This window comes from Eublepharis macularius, chromosome 5 (assembly GCF_028583425.1).
Source record: "Eublepharis macularius isolate TG4126 chromosome 5, MPM_Emac_v1.0, whole genome shotgun sequence".
In the NCBI taxonomy this organism is placed as follows: Eukaryota; Metazoa; Chordata; class Lepidosauria; order Squamata; family Eublepharidae; genus Eublepharis; species Eublepharis macularius.
This window is the reverse complement of record NC_072794.1, coordinates 160,653,018-160,677,654: the sequence shown is the minus strand read 5'-3', so window position 1 is coordinate 160,677,654 and position 24,637 is coordinate 160,653,018. Positions and strand designations below refer to the sequence as shown.

General features: G+C 41.3%; 1 protein-coding gene across 3 annotated transcripts in view; it reads left to right on the top strand.

Moving 5' to 3' along the window:
- TAF4 (TATA-box binding protein associated factor 4) overlaps positions 1-24,637 on the top strand; it is a 94,434-nt gene that overhangs the window by 42,414 nt on the left and 27,383 nt on the right. For 2 of the 3 annotated variants that reach the window (XR_008597134.1, XM_054982023.1), the window contains exons 3-4: positions 21,315-21,493; positions 24,300-24,419. Coding sequence is in view for 2 of the 3 variants with exons in the window: in XM_054982023.1 (XP_054837998.1) it covers positions 21,315-21,493; positions 24,300-24,419 (299 nt within the window). In the remaining variant the exon portion in view is untranslated. The remainder of the gene's footprint in view (positions 1-21,314; positions 21,494-24,299; positions 24,420-24,637) is intronic. The other variant, XM_054982024.1, reaches the window with a different exon arrangement.

Here is a 24,637-nt window from a genome sequence, read left to right as displayed (position 1 = left end):
AGAGTTACTCCAGTCTAAGCCCATTGATTTCAGTGGGCTTAGACTGGAATAACTCTTCTTGGGATTGCACTGTTAGTTTCTTCTACGTTGGTGATGTGCCACCAGTATGTTTAATTGGTTCATATGGGTATACTTGACTGCTAAAAATGTTTGTGGGCTACTAACATTTATGAAGCCGTTTGCAAGGCTGCTCTTGATGCAGGGTGAGTAAAACAATGTATTTTTGGATAGCCCTGGCATTGCCCAGATTGGCAGGCCCATTATAGTTAACTCAGGTGGGGATGAGCAGCCTGTGCTGGCATGTTTGAACACAAAGAGATACCTTCAAACATTTCAGGGCGCTGTTAAATGATGGATTGATACGCTGTTGAAAAACCAGTCCTTATTTCTCCAAGCCCATCTTTCAATCTGATTGGCAGTGGAAAGATGTTCAGCAGGGAAGATTGAAGCTGGAATTTTCATTCATATAATCAGATGTTTAGTTCCTGCCGTTACATTTTGGCAAGGTGATGAAGGCATAGTTTCTGGCTTGAAAGAGCATGGGAGACAAAGGTAGACAACCTTGTTTTTTTGTGCTAGCAAATATTCATGTAACAAGAAAATGGAGTAAGACTAGATCGTTATACCTGGCCTCCCTCCTCCCTCTTTTTCCAGGACTCTTTCCAAGCAGTATTTCTTCACTTAAGTTCCACAAAGATCGGGTATGTGAGATGGCTTTTCAAAAACTTCTTTGCAGCCCTTTCCTCTCCAAATGTAAACCTAAAAAATGTAAGATGTGAATGCAGCAAGCGTATCTTTATAATGTGTATCATACAGGAACAATTTTTGGTGAGCTGGGAAACAGTTAAATTGGGCTGATGAGCGATTTTAAGGATCCCAGCAGTTGTGCTGTGTGAGAAGCCTTTAGAAAGCAAACAGTGACACATTGAAGGGGAAGTAGATGGGTATGCGTTGGGGGCTGTGGGGCAGTGTTCAGGTGTTGGGTCCAAGACAGGGTTTTGCTGACTAGGACTAGGACTACAAGTGGTGCTGGTGAAAGGACTTTTTGAGTTTAGTCACATCACAGTAGGAAAGTCGGGTATTTCTGGAAGCTTATTGCTGGCCATGTTACTATTCGCTCTCTCCCTTGCACGCTTTCTCTCTGCTCTTAGACAGTTACAGAGTGTGCTCCCAGATAGCTGAGTTTGGCATTATGTACAGCACCTTCTAAAAAGTCGGGGTGCGGCGGAATATTTCCAACAACCGCAAAGGGTGGTGGTATTAACCTCGTATTGCAAGTTCTGAGCTGAGACTGAGAGAATGGTGGCTTCTCTTCGTCAGATGCATCTGACGAAGAGAAATGTGATTCTCGAAAGCTTATGCTACAATAAAGTTGGTTAGTCTTAAAGGTGCTACTGGACTCTTTTTGATTTGACTTGGTGGTTGTGTCTCTGCAGCTATGCTGTGTTGTGATTACAGAAAGGCAAGTTCGCCTTCTCTCTTCTCCTCCCATAACACTTCAGCATGAATTAGGCGTATCGTTCTCCTTAGGGCTTCCTGAGAAACAGCCATTGGAAGCTTCCAGATATCAGAGACTGAGATGAAACTGCTCTTTTATTTTCAGTTTCAATTAGAACCTGTCCCTTTGTCCCCCCGCCCCCAACTGCCATACTTTGTGTTATGTGTGTTATGTGCCATCAAGTTGCTTCTGACCCATGGCGACCCTATGAATGAAAGACCTATGAAAGAAAGGTCATTCTTTACCAGCTTACTTTCAGCACTCCTGGTATGTCCATTTTTGTTTGGTTTGGTTTGGTTTGGTTTATTGCGTGGTCCTTCAGTGATGTCTTGAAACTAGGTAACTTCATGCAGTGTGATGCCATGTGCTGTGTTACCAAACTGGCATTGTGGGCCAACATGATCTTACTTAACAGAGACCCTTGCCTTCCATGGAAATTCAGCTAGCTATGGACAGCCAAACCATTTCGAAATGAATGTATGCTTTTCAGTAAAATAAATAGCTTAATGAGTATAAATTTTTAAAGTGAGCAAAATGAAATGTTGGCATGGACTTAACAGCCAGTTCTCAAGGATATCCTAATGTCATAAAAAAAGAGTATCTTGGTTCATCTTTAGCAAATTATGTGAAATGATTTAAATGTGTTGGACCAAAACATTTCTTTTTACCCAGATATTTAAGTAAGGGGAAGTTTTTGGACGTTTTATGGACTATTAATGGTTTAGTCTATTAATATCATTTTACACTTCTCTGTTTTGTTCTTTTATACCCTGGCTTTTAATTGGTTTCACTTGTTTTTATTGGTTTATTTTTTCATTGATCTGTTCTCATTTTGTGATTTGTTTTATTGTATTGATTGATTTTGTTATTATGAGCGACCCTGAGCAGGTCTGGAGAGGCAGCGTGCAAATTTCCTAAATCAGTGGCTTATCCACATGTGGCTCTTCTTAGCACTGTCTCAATATGACAACCTGCCCCATGTTTCAGAAAAGTGAGCAGGGCCATTGCCTGGTAGTGTTTGTCATTGGCAGGTGGTTCCCACCTTAAAGGCTGCTGGAAAGAGATTGAATGATGGGTAAGCAGTGAAATTCCCTGATGTGCGGTCCTTGAGCAAGGAATGGAAGTAAAGAGCCCTTCTTCGCCAGCAACCCTCCACCTTTCTCTGCAATCTCTGCACTTTCAGCTAAGCACCTTGGAGGAGAGTAAACTGGCCATAGAGAATAAAACCATCACCATCGATGTCACCTAAGAATAGAGCAGGCTGGCCACAGTAAGGTGGCGGTGATTGTATCCCCCTCTTCTTCTTCTTCTTCTTCTTCTTCTTCTTCTTCTTCTTCTTCTTCTTCTTCTTCTTCTTCTTCTTCTTCTTCTTCTTCTTCTTCTTCTTCTTCTTCTTCTTCTTCATCAAATAACAACAACTGTGCTTATATACTGCTCTTCTAGACAAATTAGTGCCTAATCTAGAGCAGTGAAGAAGTTAGTGTTATTATTCTCACAATACAGCTGGGGAGCTGGGGCTGAGAGGAGTGGCTTACCCAAGGCAACTTACTGAATTCATGGCAGTAATGGGGTTCGAACCAGTAGAGTGTTGATTCACAGCCAAACCACTTAACCACTGTGCTACAGCAGCTCAGCTACATGCCCAGCTTGTTCTCTTTTGGGCACCTTGGCAGTCTCTTTTCTCTCCTGAGCTGTTGTGCCTGATGCTAAGGAGAGAGGGAGAAAGTATAGAGGGGAGCCCTTCTGCTCACCCTGGATTGGCTGTGGTTCAACACTGATAGGGAGAGACATGCACAGAGGTCCTCTGGAAATGAAAAAGATTATAGTTACATATTTAATATTAATAGCTATGCCTTATAGTATTATATGTGGATGTTAAGTCAGGTAGGATGCAGGGCATACAGTAGTCATGTGTCTCTTTTGGTTAATGGCAATTGCCATGGAGTAGGTACCATTGTCCAAAATAAATAAACTGCCACATCTTAGCTGCTTTGAAAGGATTCCATATAGCAATAACACCAGTTGGGGATCATCACATCAGAAAGGTGCATGCCACATGGATTGACTTGACCCTGTGGAGTAACCATACATACTGCATATTCCAGTGACTGCTGGTGGGTTTTCTCTGTGAACTCAGCCAATCCACATAGTTAGCTATTTGTAAAGTTATTCTCCCCTCTTTGTTGCTTGGAGCACCTCCACTCAGAAAAATATTTTTGGCAGCTTTCATGTTGAGTAATAAAATGAGGCTGAGGTTTTTGTTTTGCATGCTGGTGGGTTGCATAAGAAAATATTGTATGCACTGAACTTTGATAGAGATATATCATTATAAAGGCAAAAGACTTTATAGACTTATTCTGTTGAAATATATGGTGCCTGCGTACTCCTGACCAGCAAGCACTCCTCTTAAGGCAGCATCATATTTCTACCAGAGATTCTGGAAGGAAAATGGAAGAATTGTTCCTGTTGTATGAAGTGGTCGGAACAAAGCAGTAGGGGTTGAAACCTACTCTGTAAATTCTGTTATACACACAAGGCAATTTTTTTCATGGAGAGGCTTTCTGAACGCCAAAAAACAAACCTCAAGAGTGTGGAAGAACCAGGTGGTTGAATAGAACACATTGCATGCAGCTTTTTACTCATCTTAGATATTGCTTTTTTAAAAATAAGAGTTTTATTAAAATTTTAAGATTGATTTAAAAAACATACAAAAGGAAAAAAGACAATTCTAAAAGATAAAGAAAAAAAGAACAGGAAAGAAAAAAATTGTTAAATAGGAATACAAACCAATTTTGGTTTGGTTGAAAAGGTTTACAAATATTAAATATGATATACTAACTCTAAAGTGAAAAAGAGTCCAGTAGCACCGTTAAGACTAACCAATTTTATTGTAGCATAAGCTTTCGAGAATCAACTTGATTCTCGAAAGCTTATGCTACAATAAAATTGGTTAGTCTTAAAGGTGCTACTGGACTCTTTTTGATTTTGCTACTACAGACTAACACGGCTAACTCCTCTGGATCTATAACTCTAAAGTGAATACTTCTCCTTTTCATCTGGACATTCTTTCTCTCTCCCTAATCTTCAAAAGCACAAATCATTAATCCATTTCTTTCTCTTTCTCACAAAATGTTTATAAGGGGCTTCCAAGTAACCAAATATTTATCTAATGTCTTTTCTCTGATCAAAGACCTCAGTTTAGCCATCTCAGCATAGTCCATCATTTTCTCCAGCCACTCTTCTACTGTAGGTGATATTGTAGCTTCCCATTTTTGATCATATAAGAGTCTTGCTGCTGTTGTCATATACAAAAATAGTGTACCATGTATAACTTCCATCTGTTTTTCCATTAACCCCAACAAAAAGGCCTCCAGTTTCATTTGTACATTAGTCTTTAAAATCTTCAGGACAATTTGCATGTATTTGTATTCAAAACTTCTTAGCTTTGTTGCATGTCCACCATAAATGATATAATGTCCCCCTCCTGTTGTTTACATTTCCAACATCTACTTGAAACATTCTGCTAATTTCTCTAGTGACATATACCATCTATACATCATTTTATAAAATTTTTCTTTCATACCCAAATTTAATGTAAATTTAAGACCTTCAAACATACTCCCATTGTTCAAGTTGTATATTATAACCAAAATTCTTTGCCCATTTTTTCATACATTCACCGGTTCTTCTTCTGTTTCCAGTCTCAACAAAAGTTTGTACATTTCTGCAATAACATGGTCATCATTCCTACATGGTTCCATTTCAAATACTGTCAGTTTGATCAAATCCAAACATCTTTTTATCAACTTTAAATCGCTCTGTTAATTGTGCATAAAAAACCATTGACATTTATATCCTTGAGCAGGGGTCAAGCTGGAGGAACTCATCAGCACAACTCATTAGCATATGCCACGCCCCTCAACATCACTGGAAGTGTGTCATTAGCATAACTGATTTGCATATGCCACACCCCCTAACATCACCTGTCCTGGCTGTTTTGGACCCAATCCTGGCCATTCAGGACCGAAATTGGGCCCAAAATGGCTGAAAATGGCTGTAAAGGGGCTCAAAACGGTCAGCATCGGGCCACTGCTGAGTGAGAGAGTGATCTGCCACCCGTCAGAGGCCCAATCCGGGCTGTTTCGGCCTCAATCCAGGCTGAAACGGGCACAAAATGGCCAAGAGGTGGGCGGGGCCACCTGACATGTGACCTCTTTGGGGAACTGCCGGAACAGCATTCCTGCGTGTTCCCCCTCGAAATGAGCCCTGTCCTTGAATATTCAGATCTTTCGATTTCATTTTACATTCACCTTGTAAAAAGTCTAAGTCTCGATACGTTAACTGCTTATGTTTATTTCTCTTCTAAACAAAAAAGAAGAAGAGAAATCCAAAATAGTGTTTTAAGGACACAACCTAAATTTATATTTGTTCCTTACTCTCAAAATGGCAAATCTGATATAATGATTTTTAAAATCCACATTAACTTTAACTTTATCATACCGGAATATACACGCCATCCAAATCTTAAATCATACCCCTCTAACTCCAATAGCCTTTTATGTCTCAACAATAACCGTTCTTTCAGCCAGTCCAAACTAGGTAGATCTAGGTAGATCTAGACCCCCCTCCTTCCTTTGCATCTTGTAATATTTTGTAATATTTTAAATTTAACACATGGTGTCTTCCGTTGCCACACAAACTTAGATATATCCTTCTGCCATTGTTTAAATGGTATATCAGATGTCAATATTTGTATTGTTTGAAACAAAAATAACATTTTAGGTAGAGCATTCATTTTAATTACAGATATTCTCCCCAGCAACAATAATTGTAGTGTTTCCTATCTCAGTAAGTCTTTCTTAATTTCTTTCCATATCTCGTCATAATTGTTGTGAAACAGCATGCAGTTCATACTAGACAACGTAATACCCAAATATTTTGCTTTCTTTCTGTCTTTAAACCAGTTCAGATATTACTTTTGTGATGGTTTGGGGAAATGATGCACGGAGGTGTTTGCAACAATGTCACAAATGGTCCGCAACAAAAGACAGCTGCCCTAGTTAAAATGAAAGACCAATCCATTCCAACTTGGATTTTTTAAATAGTGAGATAAGTAAAATAAAAGGCCTAGTTCAAGTACGTGTCCACAGTGTCTGCTTATTCTAATGAAAATCATCAATTTGATCACTAATTCAAAATCTTTTTCTTCTTTGAGCTGTTTTTTAAAGGAGATGATAAAAAAACCACATTGGTGCTCATATATTTAATTCAGCAAATATATCAATGTCCTGCTTTGGCAGTACCTGAGAAGTCAGTCAAATGCAATCCATTTTAAACAATTACTATTATTACAAACACTAAATGGTTCTTCTGAACACTTCTGAAAGTAGAACAAAGAGTTTTGGGGTATCATCTTGATAGCCCGGACAGATGCATGTTCGATTAGAAGCGAGTCTCATTCATTTTAGAGGGACTTACTCCCAAGAAAGTGTGCATGAAGGAAGAGTAGGGTCAAACAAGCAGTTTGACCCTAAGTCTAGGAATCTGGCTTATTTGCATATTACATTTTAAGCGAGCAAACTAAGATTACATTTTTAGGCATATAGTTAAAAATTCTAGTGTGAATATGACAAATATGTTTATAAACGTATGTCTTCTATAAATGAGTTGCCAGTAGATTTGTCTTTCATTGTATGTGAAAGTTATATTAGTCCCATTGAAATCAGCGTGACTGCCCTTAGATTAAACTAAATTTTGGATTTGGTTGTAACTTTCTTGTTCAGATTCAAACTTGTTTCTTGGTTATGGGTGCTTGTGCATGTCTTTCTAAAGCATAGTGGCAGGGAAAAGAGCCATTGTGAAGCATACAAGATGCTCTTGGGAAAATCTGTATTAGCTGCTTGTCTCATATTGTTGCTAGCAAGATAAGAAAGTCAATGGACGCTTCCCAAGCCTAGTTCTTTAAAGAAGTGCGTGATACAAATGTGTGTGTATGGGGGGGGGGAGCTGTCTCAGTGTTCCCAAGCATACTATAACTTTTTATAATCTTTACAACAATCCTGTAAAGTAGACTAGTATTGTTATCCCTGCAGTGCAGATAGGGGAGCTGAGTTTGAGACAGTGGCTTGCTTGAGACCGAGGTAAGAGCCATTGATCAGTAGAAAAGTGCATGCTTTTTATTTAAAATATTTTTTATCCCACTTTTCCCCAGTAGGACTCAAAGTGGCTTATAAATAACAAAAACACAAACAACTGTAAGACAAAAGCAGCCCCTCTGTTGCTGCATCTTCTAGCGAGAGATTTCAAATCAGAGAGATTCTACTATGGAAAGGTCATCTATCCGGTTTGTCTTATACCACTATCTAACCCTCTGGAGGGTAGGAACAGTGCAATCCTAAATACATTTGCACCCTTCTAAGCCCATTGACTTCAATGAATTTTGTAGGGCATAACTCTGCTTAGGATTGCACTGATAGGTTTTGAGGGCTTGGGTTGAGAAACGTAGAACCAGGTAACATGAACAGCCAACCAAGAGGGTGGTGGTGGGAAATGATGTGGGAGGTTCTTCCTTGGTGAACAAAGGAATAGCACTAGGTAGTAAGCAAGAACCTGGAGAGACAGTAGTGGTCAGAGTGAACAAAGCTGAGCTAGTTAGACCAGTGGATTGACTCTCTAAGACAACTTCATAAGATCGTCTCCATGACCCATTGAAATTTGAACAAGGAGGCTTCCTCAACACAGCTCATTCGTTTTGTTTTCTCACGGTGCTGCAGTAGTTCTCCATAATAAATTAATAACCGGAAAACTGGCTCAGAGAGCCACTGTGATCAAATTTTTCTGAGATGCAGCCAGTGAGGTACTACATCATATCAGCAATTATCCTTAGAAGAGTAAGAACATAAACTGAGAAACGTGGTAATATAAGAGCACTGAAGATGGTCAAGTGGGCTGTTGCATGTTGGAATCTGAAATGTTCCGGTAACAGCCTATACATTTCTTGGTACTTGTGTGGAGATAGGATTTGTATGCATATGTGTGTTCTATAGTGTGTGCTGCACAGACATGTTTAAATAAAGCAAAAATATGTGGTTATGGAGGTTTTGATAGCCTTCAGGTTTGATTAGTGACCAGTACTGAGATAATTTTGCACATGTTACTTAACTTGAGTCTATTGAATATTGGTTAGCTGTACTTAGGCCTTTTTTCTGGGGAAAGAGGTGGGGGAACACTCACCCGGGGCAACTCCTGGCAGGAGGTGGCACCCCAGTCACTACATGCATGTACGCAAAGCCCATGCACATGCTCCCAGGACTGCATGATGACATCACTTCTGGGAAGTGTCATCATCGCGCATGGCATGACCCCCCCCCCCCGAAGGAAGGGAGGGAGGAAGGAAGGCTTCAGCTGAGGGGGGATCCCCCTCCCTCAGCTGAAGTTTAAAGCCCATTTTGGGCTTCCCCCAACCAGCTGAAGAGCTGTGGTTAAAGAGCTCCTTTCCTGCAGCTCATAAGCTGGTCAGGGCCTCCTGAACATGTGACTACTTTGCAGAGCTGCCGGTGCGTTCTGGCAGAAAAAAAAGGCCTGGCTGTACTCTTTGCTTTCTCAAGTTGTTCATTTTAGATTGCATTCCTGTCTGATTTGAAACATTCTGATACGTTCCTTGTGTGATTCAGAATATAATACCTGACGAAGAGAGCTCATTCTCTCAGTAGCTCATACCCCAGAAATCTAGTTGGTCCTTAAGATGGTAGTGGGTCCAAATCTTGCTCCTCAGTATATAGCTGCATCTCACTTCTGTGCACCATAGGTGTACACATCAAATAGGTGGAGCAGACCTGAGCTTACCTTGTCTCTGATCAGCATGCCTATCCTAGAAATGGTCCACTGCTTGATGCTATTTTGCTCACAACTTCTTGCGTCCTTTTTACCGTTTACTCTTTGGGGCTACCCTAACATTTTAACAACCATGTGCCCAGGATTAGCTAGGCTGCTAGCTCTTTCCCTCCTACTGTGGTTATGGAGATGACAATAGTCCCAACGGTTTTAAAGTACTTCATGTAGTGGTTCCTGAGTCTCCAGTTTCAGTTTCCATGTGCAATATCGTAAGAGTCCTTGAGAGAAGCAGCAGTCCTTGGGAGCAGAATAGAAAGCTGTTGTGATGGGAGGAGTCTGACATTTAGTGGATTGCTTTGGAGCAGCTTGGTTCCATTTGAGGAATGGAGCCCATTGCAAAAATGCTGCCTTACCACACAGGGGCACATGTGGCCATATTGTCTAGAGAAGCCTGGGGTGGGGAGAAGAGCCTTCTTGGGGTGTCTTCCCCATGTCAAAAATAGTGATGGGGATAGTCACTGTATGGTCAACAAAGTTCTACCCCCATGCCTCAGCAACAGGCGTACTCCAACTTGTTCCGGCAATGCAGTTCTGCACAGGCCAGCATCCCACTATTAAACCTTCTTCCTGAGTGGCTTACGGTCTTTCGTGAAACTTTCAAGGTTTTTTTTTGTAATTTATTCGTATGGTAGTAGCCACCAATCTTTACTTTACGAGCAGTTTCAAACCCTTTAAATTTAATGCTGTGCCAAAGCAAGATTATAGCCCAATTGATCTTATGGTGTTTTCGATAGCGCTGTGGAAGTGCGTGGCAGGTGCTGTAATTATTAATGTTATTAACTCTAGTTTTATAACATCCAAGGGGGGTTCCAGGCCATTCGCCTGCCCCTTGGGAAATGGCCCAGGAAAGAGTATTTTGTTTTGGCGATTGCTCCTTGACACAGCACGTTCTTTGCTCATAGAAGATCCCAGGATCAATTCCCAACATCTCCAGTTAAAGGATATCAGTTAGCAAAGGTGAGGAAAACCAAGACCCTGGAGCGCCATTGTCAGTAACGTCATGGTTCTCGTTCTCGTTCTCGTGTTCTCTCTCTCTCTCTCTCTCTCTCTCTCTCTCTCTCTCTCTCTCTCTCGTTCTCTCTCGTTCTCTCTCTCTTTCTCTCTCTCTCTCTCTCTCTCTCTCTCACACACACACACACACACACACACACACACACAGGTGTATGTATTTGTAGAGGGGGCTGTTGTTTGATGAGCACTGAATAGTAATGTTTCCAAATTACTGTTTCAGTGCAGCTGAATGGTTTGGTAGTACGTGATAATTTTACAAAGAAGAAAGGGTCAGTCTGGAATGGAATTTTTTCTCTGGCTACTCTGAAACCAAATTTATCAGTACCACGTTCAAGAAATTTAGATTAAGCTTTGAACATCTAGGTAAACTTTAGATTGTATCCAAAATAAGCACTGCCACATTAAAAGATCTTTTCTGTTGCTTCCCCACGTACAATTGATATAATTAAGATCACCATCTGACAGCAGTGCTGATTTGTGACTCAGTATGAATTTAGGCAGATCATGAGAGGGAAGGTAGGAAGAGGTGGAGCATGCTAGGCTCTGGTGGTCTTTTCTTATAAGATCAAGGCAATGCCAATTGCCACTATAGGATTAGGAAGGAATTTTCTTCCAGGCCAGATTAGCTGGGAATCCTGGAGGTATTTTGCCTTCCACTGGACATAGAGCAGGGGTCACCTGGAGTGGGGGGAGGAGGAGGGAGGTAGTTGTGAATTTCCTGCATTGTGCCCTTCCAGCTTTGTTTCTGTGTTTCTAATACATCAATTATGTTGTCCTAAACGTGTGTGCTAAGAAGGTCCCACTGAGTTGAAAGCTCTGTCAGGGGTTCCTCCATGATAAGATCTTTAATGGAGGACAAGCCTTGCCTGACCATTTCCAGTCCTTGCAAGGGAGTGCTGCTTGTGTTTTAAGGCATGTTCTTAGTTCACGCAGTTAAATGGTCAGAGTCCCAAGAAGCCCAGCCTGCACCCTGTGTGAACTAAGCATGCAGGCTAGTATATAGAATCATAGAGTTGGAAGGGGCCTTACAGACCATCAGTGCAGGAACAGCCTAAAGCATCCCCAGCAAGTATTTGTCCAGCCACTCCTTGAAGACTGCCAATGGGGGTGGGGGGAACTCACCACATCCTTAGGCAGCTGATTCCGCTGCTGGATTACTCTTAACATGAAGAAGTTTTTCCTAATGTCCAGCCGGGACCTTCCCTCTGGTAGTTTAAACCCATTGTTTCGAGTCCTATCCTCTGCTGCCAACAGGAACAGCTCCCTTCTCTCCTCTAAGTGACAGCCTTTTAAATACTTAAAGAGCGCAGTCATGTCTCCCCTCAACCTCCTCTTCTCCAGACTGAACATTCCCAAGCCCTTCAGTCTTTCCTTGCAGGGCTTGGTCTCCAGGCCCCGGATCATCCTGGTTTCTCTCCTCTGCACCCATTCCAATTTGCCCACATTCTTGGTCCACCCTAGAATCCTCCGCAAGATACTGGGGTTCTGTGGCAGATAATGATGTTTTCCTCAGCAAACAAGATGATATAGAAAGATATCCTAGCTTCCCTAGGATAGGTGTGAAAGAGACATTTAGTGCTATCCTAAGCAGTTATGCCCTTCTATGGCAATTAACTCCAATGGACTTAGAAGGGTATAATTCTTTTTAGAATGGCACTGCATGTCTCAAACCTGTCCAGAGTGGATCATAATTGCATTTCTCGCTTAGCCATGTCAGTTTTGCTTTTTAGGAACTGTAGTTATTCCTCTGAAGCCTCCGTAGTGGTGGCAAATTCTTGAAAGTGGCACTTGAAAGTGGTACTTGATAGATATTTTCAAGAGCGGCAGGTGTTTGTTTTCAGATCTGAGTGTGTTGAAGATCTCTGCTGATACGGTGTTTCTTTCTAGGCTTAATCAATGCAAGATTGAGACACAGAAAAGGGCAAAATGTTTGTATGACTTTCATATTTATGTGCTAGAATAAAATTACCGCTTTCTGGAGTGAGAGGCACTTAAGTTTTTATATTGATACGCCTGAATTATTGCACACAATGAGCACAATCCAACCAAAACAGTTGTGAATCCCATTAATTTCAGCTACAATGAGTGTTGTAAAATCAAAAAGAGTCCAGTAGCACCTTTAAGACTAACCAATTAAAGGTGCTACTGGACTCTTTTTGATTTTGCTACCACAGACTAACACGGTTAACTTCTCTGCATCAATGAGTGTTGTGGTACCTTAAAGATCCTCAAATTTATTGTGGCACAAGCTTTTGGGAGCTAGAACCCATTTTTTCAATGCATTTGTGGACTTTCTGGATTGATTTCGATGGGAAAGATAAGCATGTGCTTAACATTCCCAGTGAGATTTAAGTGTTTATCTGGAATGTGCCTTTTGTGTTTTGATAATTTCTTGTTAAAAGGAAAACAGTTTTAATTTTTGCTGAAGGAATTGTTGTGTGTGTGTTTGTGTGCATGAGAGTGTGTGTGTGTGTGTGTGAGAGAGAGAGAGAGTGAGTGAGTGTTATGTGCTTATAAGGGAAAAGGAATAAAACAACATTTGTTAAAAATTAAAAAATAATGATTGGATTCTCTAAGCGTTTTTAAAGATTCTGGTAGACATTCTTTAGAAAGCCACCTTTTGGTAGGTGCTGGAGTTGTTCTAAGAAATTGCTTCATTCTCGGTTAATTACTCGAGCGGTGGGCATGGGACAGTGGCTGAAAAGCGCAAAATGCTGTCCTTTTTTTGTGGAGAATAAGCTTGTTAAAATTCTTCAGATCGGAGCTGCCTGTCAATAGGCGTTAAGCCCTCGTGGTTGGAGAGAGAACCCTAAAATAGATACATTTATTACTTGTTATTTTGCGATGAATGTTCATGGTGGAGACAGGGTTAAGCAGGGGGAGAACAGGCATTCTTTCTGGTGACACATTTGAATCTAATCTGCTTTTGGAGTTCACCAATGAACAAATTCTGGTTGCCTTGTGAGAAGAATAAACCTGGTCTGTCCTCTGGCTTGAGATTGAAGACTTCCTGAGATTGCAGACTTCCTGGTCTGAAAGCAACCACTGCCTGTTTTAATGAACTTACTCAGGCACTGATGGCAAGTTGTAGTTTGCTTCTTGCCTACAAACAGATGCTGAACCATAATTCAGACAAGGAAGCCTTCAATCTCAGCTGTGTGCGCAAGGACAGCCTATGAACCTGATGGTAAACCAGAGTTAGTTTTTGATGTCTGAATAGTCTTTCTTCGGTAGAGATGAAGATTATGGGATTGTACCAAAGGCTTTATGGGAAAGGATTTTTTAAATTTTTTTTAAATTCATTAACATAATAATAAACAACAGTAAACATTAAATGTTAAACAGTGAATATAAAGGGTAATGTTGTAGAATAACAAGAAAGTTGTCTACAAGTAAGTTTCAGCAACAAAATACAGTGGTTTTCAATCTTTACAACTAGAAGTAATATATAGGTTTCTTTTGAAGTAGATTTGCTTGTGGACTAACTATCCAAATTTTTTTGGTATAGATGATTTGGGGGATTTGCTTCTGTCCTGTCTATATAGTCTAAAAAATGCCACCATTTTTCGTAGAAATTGGATGTGGGTGAGGTGCTGGCTAAATGTTCTGTTATTTTGTCTATGATAAGTTGGTCCCATACTTTAGAGAACCAGTAGGAGATTGATGGTGGTGTTGGTTTCTTCCAAAAGTAAGCTATTGAAGATTTTGCTATAGTTAATAAATTGTTGATTAACTCTTTCTGTGTAGATGGTACGTTTTGATTTTGCCAAAGATTTAAAAAGATTAGTAGGGGATCTAATGGTATATCATAATTCGTTATTAGTTTTATTTGTTTTAATATTTCTACCCAGAATGCATTTATTATAGGGCATTGCCACCAAAGATGAGCAAATGTGCCTATGTTGCCACAGTTTTTCCAGCACATAGGTGAATATTTTGAGGTTATAATCGATAGTTTCTTTGGGGTTAGGTACCAGCGAGTAAGTATTTTGAATGATTGAAGTTTTATATTTATTGCTTTGGGGTTTAGTATAGAGGAAGACCAAATCTCTTTCCATTGGTCAGGAGAGATAAGAGCGTTGCACTCTTGTTGTCATTTATTTTGATAAGCATATTGCTTTGGCATGGGAAAGGATTTTAAAGGGCGTCTTGAAGGAAGTGGTATGGGGCTGGTGTTCTGGGAAGCAATGTTGGTATATCTGCAGTACTGGCATGTTTGAATTATAGTATGTATTTTAAGATTTGTATCTCTCTACCATTTAAAGTGGTTTGAACTGCTTAAAATCAAAAAGAGGATGTATTGGGAATCCTAAATCAGTTATTCTCTAGATCTCATTCCTTAGCTCATCTATGATTTTTAAACAGGCCAACTGTAGTATTTGTATGTTTTGTACAAATCGTTCTCTAACAAATATAACATCATTATATTTATGACTTGGCATCAGTACATTCATCCAGATGGTATGCATTATTATGTTAATTGTACATCATTGGGGAAAATAGACTATTTAGGAACTTCCAGATTATGGTATATTTCTCATGTGACCTTTATGCAGAATATGTTGCTGACTCTTTAATAATAATAAAAAATTATATTTCACATTCATCTACACGGTATTAAGGAATATATAGTGATTTTTTTTCTTTGCATCTTATGCAATTAGGGGCATAGTCTTCCTGTGCACACTTCACATGGGAGTAAGCAGTGAACTTTATTCTTGAGAAGGTATGTATAGGGTTGTGCTGAACTGAACTGATGGCTTCTCCACTGTCTGGTGGATATAACTTGGCTCATTAGTTGATGATAGAAAACTCAGTAAATCTGCAGGTACAGCTTCAGAGTGTTGACTCAGCTGGAATGATTAATATCACTTACTTTCTAATCAGTACCAGTGATCAGCTTCTGATAAACTGATGAGCTCAGACATTCGGAACCTGCGTTAACCAATTGTGTTGAAGTGCAAGTGATTATCTTGGGTTAGCAAAACGGGAGAGAAAGTCATCGGCTAAATTATTTCCAGGGCTTGAGAGGAACACTTTAGCCACATTTCTGTCCTTGCTGAAAATGGAAAAGTCACATAACTAAATGATTTGGGAACCACAAGAATCTCGAAGCAGGTAGGCAGCAATTGTGCTGTCCCCAAAGCAAGTCACATGCGTGACAGAGTTGGAATTCTGCATCAAGAAAATCTGATTCATGTAATGGATATATGTTAATTTACAGCTATATAGGAAAAATATTCATTTATTGCATTTTATCCCACCTTTCCTTCATAGTTCTGTGTGTTGTGAGAAAGATCAGGCTGAAAGATTGTGTCTGGCCTAAGAACATACCCAGTTGTCCATGAAGCTCATTGGATTTGAACCCAGTTCTCTGATCTTAGTCCAATACTAATCATTGCACTCTTCTCTCTTGTGTGTTGGAGGAGGCCAATGGAAAAAGTGGCTTGGTTCTTGTAGCAGTAGTTTAATGGTTCGGCTGCGAATCAGCACTCTACTGGTTTGAATCCCACTCCTGCCATGAGCTCAGTAGGTGGCCGTGGGTAAGCCACTCCTCTCAGCCTCAGCTGCATTGTGGAGATAATAACAACACTAACTTCTTCACCACTCTGAGTGAGGCACTAATCTGTCTAGAAGAGCAGTATATAAGTGCAGTTGTTGTTGTTCTGGCCTCTGGAATTTCATCAGGTATTGCCTACATACTTTCAACGCTGACTTCACAGCCATTTGTTGAGAAAACATTCACCATGCTGAATTCTAAACCCAGTCCCAGTTTTTCCACACATCTACTTCATTTATAGCCCACCTTTCTCACTGAGATTCGTAGCAGATCACAACATATACAAAACAATTCAATCAGACCACACAAGACATCCAGAAACAATGCAATAAGATTGTGTGTGTGTGTTATGTGCCGTCAAGTCACCTCCCACCAATGGCGACCTTATGAATGAAAGGCCTCCAAAATGTCCTATCATTAACAGACTTGCTCAGATCCTGCAAACTGGAGGACGTGGCATCTTTTATTGAATCAAGCCCTCTTGTTTTAGGTCTTTCTTTGTTCCAACTGCTTTCCACTTTTCCTAGCATTATTGACTTTTCCAGAGAATCTTGTCTTCTCATGATGTGACCAAAGTACGATAGCCTTAGTCTTGTCGCAGTAGGATTAGGATTATAGAAATTATTAAACAATGCAAACGGAAAAGTGTCCATGGCATGAGAGTGGATCATAAATGTACATTATAGTGCAGTACAAGCAAGACAATACACACAATAAATATTGCAATAGGTTACGACCTTATTCTCCTATAAAAGCACCCTCTTGGACTATTTCATTATACCACAGTTCTGACCCCTTTATAAAAATGCCCTCCTGAACATTTCTGTTTTACACATTCTGTGGAAGGGTAGAGGTATGGGAGCCTTCCTGGCCTCTTCAGGCACGTCATTCCTCAAGGAGGGAGCCACAACAGATAATGCACATGGATGGGCAGCTGCCAGTCTTTTTTCCTTTGTAGGGTGGCACCCTCAGAAGGCTTTGCTCAGATGAACAAAGCTGCCATGGTAGAGCAGAGTGGGAGAGGCGATCCTGCAAATGTGCGGGACAGGGGCTGTTCAGGGCTTTGTAGGTAACTTCCACGCATTGTCCAATATGCACACCTACATAGTCTTCCTACATTACTTTCCTGACTTGGAAGCCCTCATTCCAGATGGTTAAAAATGTGAAAAAGCATCACTCGCTTTGCCTGTTTTAGAAAGCAGATCAAGAGTGGCTGTCTTTCGAACTTGAACGTTTTATGAGATACGTTTTGCAGAGCGTGTTGGCAAACAGATTCACCACATTTTCAATTCCCATTACGTGTATATGGAATGGGAGTTGGGAAGGAGAGGGTTAACTACGTAAATCGATTCAGGGAATATCTTTCCATGTTAGGAAAGCGCTCAAGGAATATACTTCTTCCTACTCTTCTTAGGGACGTACGTTCCATAGAACAAGATACATTCCACTGTTTGACAGGTTGCAGAGATTGCAGATAGTGAAACAGATGCCTATCTGGGAATGATAAATCGGCCGCCTTAACTCTTGTGTCGTAGTGTTACAAAAAGCTTACTCCCCATCCTTATGCACCACAGTTCTGTTGGCGTGTTCTTTCACTTCTCAGTTTGGCTTTTTCATAAATATATTGGAATACTGGTGCCAAACATCTGCATCCCTGAGGAGTGTTCACACTCAGAGCCACAGGCGAACAAAAAGGAGGGTAGATATCAGGCAGTGGCTGATTCCGCACACGTCGGATAATGCATTTCCGATCCTCTTTATAGATCATTTGGAATGGATTTTTTTGTGTGCGGAACAAAAAATCCACCTCAAGCGATTGATAAAGTGCATTGAAAGTGCATTATCCAACGTGTGCGGAATCAGCCAGTGTGTAGGTAAAAATGAAAGTGGGAAAACCCAGTCCCTTCATTTTTTTGGCGCTCTTTCCCCCACATAATCACTTTTGAGTACCCAGTTTCTGGGGGGTAAAGTGTAGATGACTGGGGAAGGCAATGGCAAACCACCCCATAACAAAAAGCCTGCCAAGAAAACGTCGTGATGCAACGTCCCCCATGGGCCAGTAATGACTCGGTGCTTGCGTAGGGGACCACCGTTACCTTTTAATCACTTTTGTATCCATCTCTGTGCCCAGCGTACCTCTTCTGTGTCCCTCTTTTGGAGACGATCTCCTGGAAGTGTCATTTATAAACCACCAGACTATCAAGAACATACAAGGCCTCATTCACAGTGGTAGCTCTCAGACCACAGAACTTCTTCCCCTTGGAAACGTGCTTTCTTCTCCCGAGTCTGGCTCTGTTTAAAGACAGTGGAAGACTGCTTCACTCTGAGATGGTCTTCAGTGGCTAGAGATAAGGGAAATGTTTGTTTCTGCCTTCACTTAGTCTTACGCATTTTTGTCGTCGTTTATAGATTCTGCCTCAGGCCAGTCCTGTCTATGCTGTTCCTACATTCACTCCCTTGCTCAGAGTAGAAGAGAAAGATAGTATAACACTATAAGAAGTTGCAAGTTGCCTTATACTGAATTAACCCTGTGGTCTGTTTAACCCAGGGCAGTCACACTGGCCTGACTGCCGCTTTCCAGCAATTCCCCCCCCCCCCTTCCAAATCCTCTGTTTGGTACTGGAGATCTTTCAGCTGGTCATGTTGAAGATTAAACCTGACGTAGCTGTTAAGTAACATGGAGAAGATGGCGATGCTTTTAAAAGGGTCAGCTGAGGTCCTTAGATCAAAGACTGTATCGGATATCTGTGCCCACTTGTGTGGATGTGCTGCCAGCTGCATCTGCAGTCTGAGGTCTATTCACACATATGCCACATCCCTTGATGTTGCTGCAGTGACAAAGTGATGAATTAGCCCTCTGTATGGCAGTGAATGAATTCTTAAATGTGCCTGTTAGCTTTGTTGTGTCCTAGCTCTCTGCCCATAAACAGTTTGGGCTAGGCATTGTGAGTTTTGTTTTTCAAACCTTCTTCCCACTGCAGCTTTTACATTGGGTTCGGAGTGTAGATATGTGTGTCGAGCAGGGAACGTCTGCCTTATTTGCCTCAATTTTATTTTTCTTCTGGGATGCCGTTCAGTGCAGCGCCGTCTGCTGCAGATGCACTGGAGGCCGGTTATGGTTTTTATAACCACTTTTGCAACTAAATTTGTTATGGGAAATTAATTTAGAAGTTAGACTATTTGTGCTACCATATCTGATGAAATCTATGGTTAATTGGTTGCTGGCTTTTAAGATTTAAATCTAATAGATAACTTGTTTAATAGCAGGGTTTCCCCCCCTCTTCTGCTGTTACATTCGAAAGCGAATAGCATGATGAAAGCCGGATGCTTATTCAGAATAATTAACTCTGTGGTGGTAGGATAGCCTTTATAGTGGATTGAACAAAGTATTACCGTTGGACTAGGAAGGTCTGGGTCCAAATCTCATGAGCTTCCTGCGTGACTTTCGAGGCATTCATCAACCTCGCCTCTCTGAAAAGGCTGTTGGAAGGATAAAATGGGATTGTCCTCAGGTATGCTTATGCTTCGTACAAGAATTCAACTATACATTAAATAAAAAGGAAGACATTTTTATTAACAGTGTTTGTAGTGTTGGGTATTCACATGCAGGTGGGTGCTTACGGGCGGGAAGTTGTAACCCTTCCAGTCCCCTTCTTCCTTTCTGCACTGTGTTTATGCTTGTATAGATTCATACAGTGGTTGCCTTTGGAATGCCTTGTACAGTTTGGATTGCCTCATCCCGGAAGAATACCATAATGTAGAGCTGGATCAAGTGCAGAACAAGACAACCAAAATGATCCAAGGGATTGGCTTACCTTTCCTCCAAGGAAAAGCTGAAGAGGTTTTTTTTTTTTTAGTCCAGGAAAACAAGATTAAGAGGAGGATGTAATAGAGATTTATAAAGTTATATATCGTGTGGAGGCATTGAATGGAGAGAATGTTTCTTCCTTTCCCAAAATATTAGAATTCTGCAGCACCCAGTGAGACTTGATAGGCTAGATTGCGGGCAGAGAAAGGACTTTGTTGCGCAACACGTAATTAATTTGTGGAACTCACCGCTGAAGGCAGAACGACAGCTGCTTGTTGAGATGGCTTTAAAGAGGGATTAGGCAGATTCATGGAGGATGTGTCAACGGGTGTTTATCACCAAATGGAAGCTCCACGTTTTGTGGCTGTGTTATCTGAATCCCAGTTGCTGGGGGTGGGGTACAGAGGAAAGATTTGGTCTCTGTGGCTTGCAGACCTTCCAAGGCATTTGTTAGGCTACTGTTGGAAATGGGGTGGACAGACTGTTGGTTCGATCCAGCAGGGCTGAATTTCTGTCTTAGGGAAGGGTGGGTCCAACTCTTGCATTGTAAGTGGCCTACGTAAGCCCTTCTTCCTCTTGGTTTTCCCCTTGCAATGGATGTCTTCCTGTCATCAAGCAGGGTCGCTGGACCCTTGCCTCAAACTTCTGCTGCATCCGCTACTTCCCCTCCCAGCCCCGCAAGCGTCATTATTATAGAGCAGAGAAAGTTTATCGAAATGTTACATGATGTACATAGTATAATTTGCTCAGAAGAGAGAATGGCGGTGAAGAAGAGGAGGTCCTACTGGATTCTCCAGCTGAAATTTCTGTTATGTCAGCCAGTGGAATAATTCTAGAGAGGTGGCTATGCTAGCTGACTGTAGCAAGATAAAACGAAAGGCCAGTGGAAAAGCTAGATGACTAGGGCTAGACTGCTGCAGCAGTAGGCTTGTTGAAGAAATCTTCTCAGCTGCTAGGAAGTGTACTTGGTTGGTTTCACTATATTTTTGCCTATGTGGATTTGACTGTACCTTTTCCTGTTCGAATGGGTTATTGCATGCTCCCGTTACACTTTTTTTAACCTGCCTTGAGCCTTCAGGATCTAGCAGGCTGTACGCTTTAAATAAACATCACTCGGCTGCAGAACACAAAGAGGTAGTGGCACTTTCCCTTTCTTGCTCTGAACCAAGCCGCTTGACTCTTTTGAACATACGAAGCTGTACATGGAGTGGACCGTTGGGCCGCCTGGCTTAGTACTGTCTACTGTAACTGGCAGTGGCATTTCATTTACTCCTGGCCTTGCTTTCTCTTAACTGGAAGTTGAAAGACTGGACCTGGGTTCTTTGAAATGCAAACCATATGTTGTGCCACTAAGCCACAACTTCTCTTGTACAGAATAAATATTCTAGAGCCCATAATTCTCCTAGCAAGTCAAATTGGAATCCCTCTGCCCCTTTGTATATGTTTAGATTTTTCTTGGCTCCGTTTCATTACTTCCAGTCTGGAGTAGCATCATATTTCCCAGGACCGTCCTGACGAGCGCTTTCTCCTCTTTCTCCCCTTAGGCATGGTCCTCGTGCGTAGCGAGAACGGCCAGTTACTGATGATCCCTCAACATACTTTGGCACAAATGCAGGCGCATGCGCAGTCCCAGCCTCAAACTACCATGACTCCTCGCCCTGCCACGCCTACCAGTGCTTCTTCGGTCCAGATCTCGACTGTGCAGGTCAGTTCACTGAGAAATGTAAGTAAAATAAAACCTTCCATTTTCTTAATTTGAAAGTGTGCAAGCTGGCCGCTTCCGGGGGCTGATGCCTTTTAGGAATGCCCCCCTCCCTTTATATTGTGTGCGCTTGCCAAATGTGTCCCCATGCCATGCTGACTTCCCCTCGCCATTGCCCTTGTTCTCCTGTAGGGGCCAGATGGCTCCCTTGGAGCAGCCCTGCCTGGTGCAGAGAGGAAGCTTTTATTCCTGAAAGCAAGTGCTTACATGGCTTGAGCTGAGAGCAGCAACTGTTCATGCTAGCCGTATGCATGCGCTTCTTCTGGCTCTAGCGCTTCAGTCCCTATGCTGAAGGTGTTCTGAAATCCCACAGCCACAGAGTCTCAGTGGTGCAAGTGTGCAGAGATTTGCTTAGTATGCATACGTGACTGTATTTGCAGGGTATTGAAAGTTGCATTTGAATTTTCATTTTGTCAGGGATTGTGAAAGGTGTGAAAAGTGTGTGTGTGGGGGGGGGAAGCATGCACTTCAGTGTTTATGGGGAATTTACTGATAACTTTGTTATGACGCCACCTTAACTTCTAGCCACTGGAATTCCCATTGTGATCTCTGTTTATGACAAATACTTCTAATGTCTCTTCATATTTTGACACGGAATCGGGGAAGCAAAATTTTTGCTTTTCTGTCCTTTCTTCCTGTTTTCTTTATTTTTTTTCTTCTTTTGAAATTAAAGCTCGTGGATATTGCAGACTTCTACGTGAGTCTTAGGACCCACTTTTGAATGGTTAGGTGGATGTCAAATTTGTGTTTGTTTCACTCTCAGAAGAATTCTAAAGAAACGTGAAAAATGCACAAGGGCCATTGTGACTTGTCCTTTAGTATGGGGTGACAATTGAAGGAGCCATAGTGGAGGAGAAAAGGAAACAAAATCAACCCTTTCCTCTCTGACTACTTTCGATTCAGAATCTTCCCTCCCCAAAGTATTTTTTAATCCACAGAGAATGGGATACTGTACCTTCTCCTCTGCAAGTAAAAAACAGTAGCCAGGGAGTACAATTTTGAAAGGAAATCTACCAGTAGGGAAAGGGTTAAGCATCCCCTACCTATTACAGGCTCCCAAGGGTGGTGTTCATTTTAGAAAAACAAACCATTGGGTGACAGTTATGCATGTTTTCATTGGTCCTCAACTGCTGGATTCTGCATTAAGTGCTATATTGACTGCTTTGAGGCATATTGGCCACCATGGAGATTTTCAGTGACTCTGCTATGTTCTGCAGAACTGTGGATAAGTTTAGGGCTGTCTGTTCCATCTCCCCCTTTCCTCCTTTAAAATCTGGAATCCCTGCCCAGACAGCATTCATCCCTTGGTTAGTTAACTGATTCCGATTCTGGAATTTGCACCATCTATTTTGGCTGCAATATTTAAAGCTGTTGCCAATGTTGGGCTGTTTAACCATATTTTAAGGGCAGGTGGATGGGCAGGAGTTGAGATGTGGATGGCTGGGAGTTTAAACTGTCATGTTTTAAAGTCTTGGCTTTAATAATTTTTATCATGTTAACTGTTTTCATAAGAAATTTATATGGTGATTTAGTGTTATAATGATTAGAGTTTGACGATTTACTATTAGGCAGTATTAGGTGTATCTTCTTGGAGCCAAAGAAGGTGCACTGTAACTGCATGCATTTAATTGAATAATGATACTTGAGTGTTGATGGTATCAAAGTTTGGGATCTGGGAAGAACATTTTTTCCAGCAGAAAGACAGCTTTTATTTCAGGGCTCTTGACAGAGTCTCAGAGATTTGACATATCAATTTTATAAGATTCTGATATTTTCACAACTATAACCGATTTGCAAATGTAGTCATTTCTCCAATTACATAACATAAGCCTTGAAGCTCTAGAAGCCAGCCCCCTAATTTAGGAGTTAGTCTCATTTTTTAGCCTTCAGGGTTTTGTATTTCAACGACCGTATTCTCTAATTATTGTTACCACAAAATCTAACCTCTTCACAGTTTCTCATAACTTTATTAAAGCTATGACAAAAGTGTTGTACTACATAACTATATATGATATAAACCTGGTTGTAAATACCACAACAAAAAGCTAACTGCTAACCCTAACCTGACTTCTCCCCAGTTTCTGTTAATTCCATTATTGCTTTAAAAAGCTCCATTTAATTGAACATGGGAGCTGGTATAGAAATTAATCCACCACCATTGAATGGTATAAAGTTAATAAATAAGCAATAAAAAAGTCGCACAATAAAACATTCCGAAGTGAAATTATAAATAAGCTTTGTGCTTTTACGGAGGGTTGTCGAGACCCACTACAACAAAATTTCTGCTGAAAATACTAAGTCACACAATGAAATTTCTAGGTGTTGGGGAGAACCGGGGCCTGCAGTTTGTCTCTCCGCCTCCAGCTCACCCTCCATATTTGCTGCCATCTCATTCCCTTGCCTACCTACTTATTTAGACCCTCCTGGCTTCCCAACCCATCTGTGGCATAAAGACAGAACAGTCACCTGCTGCCATCCCCACAAAATCCTTTAGTACCTCTTAAATATAGATGCCCCCCACTAGTGATAGCATTGCTCAGTGTATTGTTTATTTGAAAGGGCAGAGTACATTATAAAGCATGGGCTTGCTTTAAAGGTAAAGAAAATCTGACAAGTTACAGTTAAATTTAAGCAAAGTTTTGTGAAAAGACACCCCGCCCATCAGTTGTGCCAGCAACTTTATTTGGATGGTAGGTTAAGCTGGGCTGTTTCTGTTTTGAAATCTATGGAGCTTCTTCTCTGTGACTGTCCTGGGATTCTTTGGCAGGCTCCTGGAACACCTATCATTGCACGGCAGGTGGCCCCGACCACTATAATCAAGCAAGTTTCACAGGCGCAGACAACAGTGCAACCCACGACGACGCTACAGCGGCCGCCTGTAGTTCAGGTGAGTTTTGTCAAACTGGGCATCACATGTGCCTTTTAATTCTGAAGCGGGCAGTCAGCTGAGTGGTGGTGTTAGTGCAATGATTCTTTTAGGGAGAATGCTGTATAAAGTTGCAAAGCTGTCAAGTTTGTTGGCCCCATTCATGGGGTGCCTGATTTACAATGCAGTCCTGTGTAGGTGGGCAGCTGTATTAGCCTGCAGCTGCAAAATAAAAACTG